Genomic DNA, 7,217 nt, shown 5'->3' on the forward strand with positions numbered 1-7,217 from the left:
TAAAAGAATCAACCAATGAGATTCCAAGATGGCTACAGAGTAACTGGAAGCTGCTCAACATCACTAGTTAAAACCATAATGAGATACCATCTCACACCTGCCAGAATGGCTATCATTATTAAATCAACAAACAAGTACTGGCGAGGATGTGGAGAAAAGGGAATCCTTGTGCACTGCTGGTGGGAATGCAGACTGGTGTAGCCACTGTGGAGAACAGTATGGAGTTTCCTCAAAAACTTAAAAATGGAACTGCCTTTTGACCCAACAATCCCACTTCTGGGAATATATCCTAAGAATCCAGAAACACCAATCAGAAAGAATATATGCACCCCTGTGTTCGTGGCAGCATTATTTACAACAGCCCAAGTGCCCATCAGTAGATGAATGGATAAAAAACAACTGTGGTACATTTGCACAATAAAACAACTACATGGCTGTAAAAGAGAAGGAATGCAGACCTTTGTGACAGCAGGGATGGGTCTCGAGAGTATTATGCTAAGTGAAATAAGCCAGCCAGAGAAAGACAAGTACCATATGATCTCACTCATATGTGGAATCTAATGAACAAAATAAAGTGATGAACAGAGGTATGGATACAAGGAGCAGACTGACAGCTGTCAGAGGGGAGGGGGTTGGGGGAATGGGGGAAAGAGATTAACCAAAGAACATATGTGCATAACCCATAGACACAAACAGGAGTGTAGTGATGGCCAGAGGGAAGTACAGGAGGAGGCTGGGTGGAGATGGGTAAAGGGGTGGAGGGAGAGAAGGGGGAGATGGGGACATCTGTAATAGTGTCAACAATAAAAATAAAGTTAAAAAAAGAAACTACCAATGAATGCATAAATAAGTGGAACAACAAATTGATTTTTTTTCTCTCTTTCTTTCTCTCCCTCTCTTTAAAATAAAAATTTTAAAAAAGAATGTTTCTTTTATTATTTTTTTAAAATACATTTTTATTGATTCCAGAGAGGAAGGTAGAGGGAGAGAAAGATAGAAACATCAATGATGAGAGAGAATCATAGATCGGGTGCCTCCTGCACTCTCCCCACTGGGGATCGAGCCCGCAACTCAGGCATGTGCCCTGACCTGGAATTGAACCTTGACCTCCTGGTTCATAGGTCTATGCTCAACCACTGAGGCACGCTGGCCGGAAGAATGTTTCTTTTAAAGTTGTGACTTGCACATGGAAAATACTTACAAGATGTGAACCTTAATTTGATTTTACTCTTGTAGGTGAGTCTTGGGGACAGGATTGACACTTTGCTAGAATCTAGCAGTTGTATTCCAACCAGGTCATACCATTAGTCTGGGTTCTCTTGAAAGCTACAGAGAATAATGTTTGAAAAGTAGCTCCTTTGAAGATGACTGCTATGAACAATGCGAATGTGTACTTCCCATGCGTGGGGAGGGGTTTGAGATGGGAACGGGGGGATGAGGACAAATATGTGATACCTTAATCAATAAAGAAATTTTTTAAAAAAGAGTTGATCTTGCTTTCTTTTCTGAGAAATGTTTTGTGGTTTCTAAAACCAGTGATAATGAGCGTTGAGAAACGAAGTAACGTAGTTAAAACAAAACCCATAACCACTGGTGTTCTAATGTGCTTAACACTGGTGTTGAATTATGGATTTTCAAAAGTCTAAATGTCTTTCAAATATTATTTACTCTACTCTCAGAGAAAATTCTTGAATCTTCTCTATATCATTAGTATTTTATTCTATTTCCACTAAGGTTTAAACATCTGAACCTTAGTTTTCTCAGAACAGAGCTGGGTATAAAGGGCTTGGGGATTTTCAATGGACCCGAACTAGAACCACCCATTGCTCCAGAGGTGGTGGGGTGGATGCCAGTATGTAAGAGTCAACTGCAAGTGCTGGGAGAAAATGCGGGCTGGCAGGCAGGACCCAGACTCTCATGGCTATGGAGACGTGTCACAGGGACACAATGATCATCGGTATCTGTGGGATCCATGATGAGGGAGCACAGTGGTGGCAACCCCAGGGCATGGTGTTTGCAGACACAAGCTGACAGGATAATAGGTCAGGATGCAGTTCAGGCTGTAATGAGTTTCAGGGCAGGACTACGGACTACATATTCTGGTCTATGAAGACCCTCACCCTGACCTCAACCTGCAGCTCTGCCTTTCTGATGGGCCACGTTGCTTCTCACCTCAAAACCCCAATCACTTTCCAACCACAGCATGCCACACTCCTTGGCACTCCAGAGCCTTGGTCATTCAGATTTCTTTTTTCTCTTTAGATTTCTGCTTAAGTGATCTCTACTTATGGAGGCTTTCTCAGGACATTCTCTACCACACAGTTCTGTCCTAATTGTCTGCATAACCTTGAGAACTTCCCCCTTATTATCTATATCCTCTCCACTACAATATACATGGGTACCTTATTCCTGTTGTATTCAATAATCCCAGTCACATGAGGAGCGTGGAAAGGAGGGGTTTTTGTTTGTTTCTTTGTTTTTTGGAAATGTAAGATTACAGAGATGACAGTCAGAAGTGATTTGCTTCAAACATGCAACTTTGCTGCGAGTGTAGACCTGGTCTAATCTCAGAGAAGATGGCACCCACTGCTTGACAATGAGGTCCCTGATCTGGGGACAACTTCTGAAGACTCAGCAGATAGCATAACTGTTCATCAAAATGCTGTAGAATGGTAGTCTTGTACCAGGCACTGGTGGTGGGAGGTAACAAAGCGGCATCAAGTTGGACTAAGAAGAGAGTGATACATTTCTTGCTCCTTCTCTAACAATTCACTCGGTTCTGTAGGTGACTAATTCTTCCCAGAGAGATAAAGCAAGCCTAGTCGATGGGCGCCAACAGTGACCAGTTCATTGTGACCTGCCCACCTAGACTCCATATCCAAAACCCTCCTGGGAGTGAAGTGGGCAGTGAAGGGCACACTAATTCTCTTAAGGCCGTGGAGGATTGTTGCGTCACTGAACAGAATCCTTGGTCTAAAACTCAGCATTCATCCGAGTTCTTAAATTATGTTCCACGGTTATTTGTTGTCTAATCCCAAAGGTGCAATGTAAGAGGTATTCATTTAATAGGCATGCCCTATATGTAAAGGTGCTTGGCAGATGCTACTCAAGTTACTTGGCTCAACAGTCTTGAAAAGTGAGCACTATTACCATTACCCTGCTTTTACAAACGAGGATGCTGAGTTTTAGAGGCGCTAACTTATTACACACACACACACACACACACTGCACCTCACTTCAAAGTACACCTTACCCGGCTCTGGAGCCACACAGAGTTAGGGTTAGTTTCACAGAAGTTAGTTTCAGTTTGTGTCAGAGCCACGCTGCTTTGAAAAAACTAAAGGTAGCAGAAACAACACGTTGGTTAGATGTAGCTGCGGTTTGAAATGTTTTTGGTGTGAGTGATATTTTTTAAAAATATTTTTATTGATTTCAGAGAGAGGAAAGGAAGAGGGAGAGAGAGAGATAGAAACATCAATGATGAGAGGCATCATTGATCGGCTGCCTCCTGTATGCCCTACACTGGGGATGGAGCCTGCAACCAGGGCATGTGCCCTGACTGGGAATCGAACCCAGAACTCCTCGTTCATAGGTTGACGCTCAATCACTGAACCACCACGGCCAGGCAAAAGTGGTATTTTTGAACTCCTCCCCAGTCCCCACTGACCAACTTGGTAGTCACTGAGTAAGAATTTCACACTCCTCCAGGTACCCACAGTGTAAAGATATACCTGAAAGAAAAAAAAAAAAAAAGGCAAACGTCAATATTTAGTCTAATGTCCTTTATGTCCGGTGGGAGATCGGGCAGAGGAGAGAACAAGGTGAGTGATGTGGGAGTTCTGTCCAGAAGAGGGACAGGAAGGACACAGACATCAGGGAGGTACTAGAACGTAAGCTGGGCTTCGTTGTGAATTAGCTTATGAAAGAAACCAGAAATCTGTGTTCCTGTTCATGACCAGAGGGTTTTTTGGTAACTGTTCGGTCTTTCTGGGAATTGGCTTAGGAGCTAGGGTGGCTGCAATAGAGGAAACTCTGTCTCCCCCCCCCCCCACCCCCCCACCCCCCCACCCCTCGCCCAAGTTAGAAGTATTGTTAGCTTTGGGAAGCTGCATTGGGGCAGGAAAGGTAAGGAAAGCCCCTGGTTCGTTGTCAGCTGGGTGGAAACAAATGTTTTCATGGAACAGAGTCTACCTTCAGAGTTCATGCACGGGTCAGGAAGGTCACCAGTGCAGCAGCCTCAGAAACGGGGGAGGGGGCATTGGGGAGGCCAACTGTGTGTGTGGCTGGGTCTGTTTTTCAGTCAGGGCTGGTTTGGTTGAAATAAGAAAGCGAAAGCTCACAGGGCCAGAGAAGCCCTCTTCCTTTTTTGCAGTTGCTTCCGAGCAGAGTGGAAAGCCCCAGACCCCAGTGCCCCAAAGCATCCCAGGCGCAGGGCAGCCAGGAGGCAGAAGCGTCCAGACGGGTCCGCGGTGCCTGGGGCATGGAGCCAATGAAGAAGCTTCAGACGGTGCTGGACCTGTACCTCAGGCACCGCGACGCGCTGGGCTACGGCCTGGTGACGCTTCTGACCGCGGGCGGGGAGCGCATCTTCTCCACCGCGGTGTTCCAGTGCCCCTGCAGCGCCACCTGGAACCTGGCCTACGGGCTGGTGTTCCTGCTGGTCCCCGCGCTGGCGCTCTTCCTCCTGGGCTACGTGCTGAGCGCCCGCACCTGGCGCCTCCTGACCGGCTGCTGCAAGCCGGGCGCCGGCACCAGCTGCACCAGCTGCACCAGCTGCACCGGCTGCTGCAACGCGGGGCAGCGCGGGGTCCAGGTGTGCGCGCAGCTGACCGGGGCGGCCGCCATCGCGCCCCTCACCTGGGTGGCCGTGGCGCTGCTCGGGGGCTCCTTCTACGAGTGCGCGGCCAGCGGGAGCCGCTTCCTGGCGCGGCGCCTGTGCTTGGACCGTGACCCCCAATGCGCCCAACAACTACCGCTGGTTCCCTGCAACAAGGCGCAGGCGCCCGGCGTGCAGGACCTCCTGATGGACCTCAAGGCCCAGTCGCAGGTCAGCGGGGAGGGCGGGCTTCTGCGGGCGGACCCGGGAAAGGAGACCTCCGTGCCCCTTTCCCAGACATATGACACCTAAGACAAACGAGAAGGGCTTCTTGCTTCTCGTGAGCTAAGAGGCAGAGGTGATGACAAACGGGATGGAAACGACGAAGGGCACCTCATTTAGCGTTAGGCACCTGCTCCGGGCCAGATACCGCGCTAGGTCCTTTTCCACCTACGTTAGTCACCCACAGATAGAGTCTAGGTCAGGTTGTTGGCTCAGCCAGGAGGCAGAATTGTCACAACACAATGAGTCTGCCTGCCTGACTCTAAAGCACCATCCCACACTTCTTCTTGGAATGCAAAGCTCAGAGGTGTTTGAAAATGAATGCTTGCTTCACTGCATTTGCCAATATTCCACGTTTTGAGTTCTAAGGGAGTGACAGATAGGCATTTCCCTGGACTCTTGACAGGACTTGGAAAATGACTGACTTGCAGAGCAAGCAGTTGTACCGATGGGTTCCGGAGGGGAGCACTTGTACCGAGGGGTTCCGGAGGGGTTCCGGAGGGGTTCTGGAGGGGTTCCGGAGGTCACTGCCACTCTTTTCCCTTACGTTGAGATTAAGACCTCACACTGTTGCTTGTTCATCGTGACTGCTGAGTAGTTCAAACTTTTTCTGAGGATTTAATAATGACTTGTAAAAAATGTGACTAAATTAGTATTTTGATGTGTTTTCCTAGGTACTGGGCTGGATCCTGATAGCGGCTGTTATCGTCTGCGTCCTGATTATTGTATCTATCACCCGATGTGTATCTCCAATTAGTTTTCTACAGCTGAGCTTTTGGAAAATCTACGTGGAACAGGAGCAGAAGATCCTCAAAAGTCAAGCCACAGAACATGCATCCGAATTGGCAAAAGAGAATGTTAAATGTTTCTTTGAAGGTTCACATCCAAAGGAAGTCAACACTCCGAGCATAGAGGCCTGGCAGCAGATCTCATCAGTATACACTTTCAATCCGAGGAACCAGTACTACAGCATGCTGCACAAACACGTTAACAGAAAAGAGAAGAATCAGAGTAGCAGGAGCTGGGAAGGAGATGCCGTGGTTCCTGTCCTGGGCTTTGTAGATGCACATGATATAAACGCCACTGATGTGTTATGACCCTGTGAATGAGTAAAAAGAAAAGGATTCTTTTGAATTATTACTTCATTTTTTAAAAGTAAACATTGTTATTGTTTGTGGTGGCTTTTTACTTTGGTCTTCCAAATTATGGAAGTATAGAATTTTAGATCTGAAATAAAAATGTATAATTTTACCTCTTTATTATATTAATTATTTAAAAAAGGAGGTGAGGTTAAATGTGTCACTGAAAGTGACAATCTGGAACTAGAACAACAGCTTTACATCCTTAGTCTAGGGTCCTTTATGGTGAATAATATTGCTGCTTTCAAATATAGGACTTTATTTAGTAGCAAAAACAAACAAACAATTGAACAGTGAAAGAAACAATTGAACTTCAGATCTTTCTTTTAGGCTACATGATATTGATTTCAAGTTCACTTTCTTTTTTTTTTTTTTTAATATATTTTATTGATTTTTTACAGAGAGGAAGGGAGAGGGATAGAGAGCCAGAAACATCGATGAGAGAGAAACATCGATCAGCCTCCTCCTGCACACCTCCCACTGGGGATGTGCCTGCAACCAAGGTACATGCCCTTGACCGGAATCGAACCTGGGACCCTTCAGTCCACAGGCTGACGCTCTATCCACTGAGCCAAACCGGTTTCGGCTCAAGTTCACTTTCTTGCAGGCAGCACCTTGTTAGGAACTTTAAAATACTGGCATTTTATGTCTCTGAACAAAAATACAAAAATGTATCTTGCAAAGGAAAGTAAAATTGTTTAAATACGAAATTTGAAAAACTAATTTAGGGTAATGGCAGACAATAGTTGTTTTTAGTGTGTAGGATTAGAGGAAAACTTTAAAGCTGTTTATTATGGTAAATTTCAAATAGGCACAGAAGTAGAGAGGATAGTATTAAGAACCTCCATATAGTCATTACACAGCTTCAACAAAACAGGGAAGTCAGATAAAAATCCATACCATACAAATAAATATAGAAATACAAATTGTGGCCTAATGTAGATGAGGAGAGGCGGGGGGAGGGGGAAATCTGTGAGAAA

General features: G+C 45.9%; 1 protein-coding gene across 1 annotated transcript; it reads left to right on the top strand.

The window, feature by feature from the left end:
• Positions 1-4,377: 4,377 nt before the first annotated feature.
• On the top strand, positions 4,378-6,348 carry CALHM6 (calcium homeostasis modulator family member 6). The gene is made up of 2 exons (XM_080664168.1): positions 4,378-5,047; positions 5,773-6,348. Exons 1-2 carry the CDS (start codon positions 4,481-4,483, stop codon positions 6,193-6,195), a joined length of 990 nt encoding a protein of 329 aa, XP_080520294.1. The 5' UTR covers positions 4,378-4,480; the 3' UTR covers positions 6,196-6,348.
• Positions 6,349-7,217: the final 869 nt, after the last annotated feature.

This window comes from Plecotus auritus (assembly GCF_963455305.1).
Source record: "Plecotus auritus genome assembly, chromosome: 4".
NCBI classification, from domain to species: Eukaryota; Metazoa; Chordata; class Mammalia; order Chiroptera; family Vespertilionidae; genus Plecotus; species Plecotus auritus.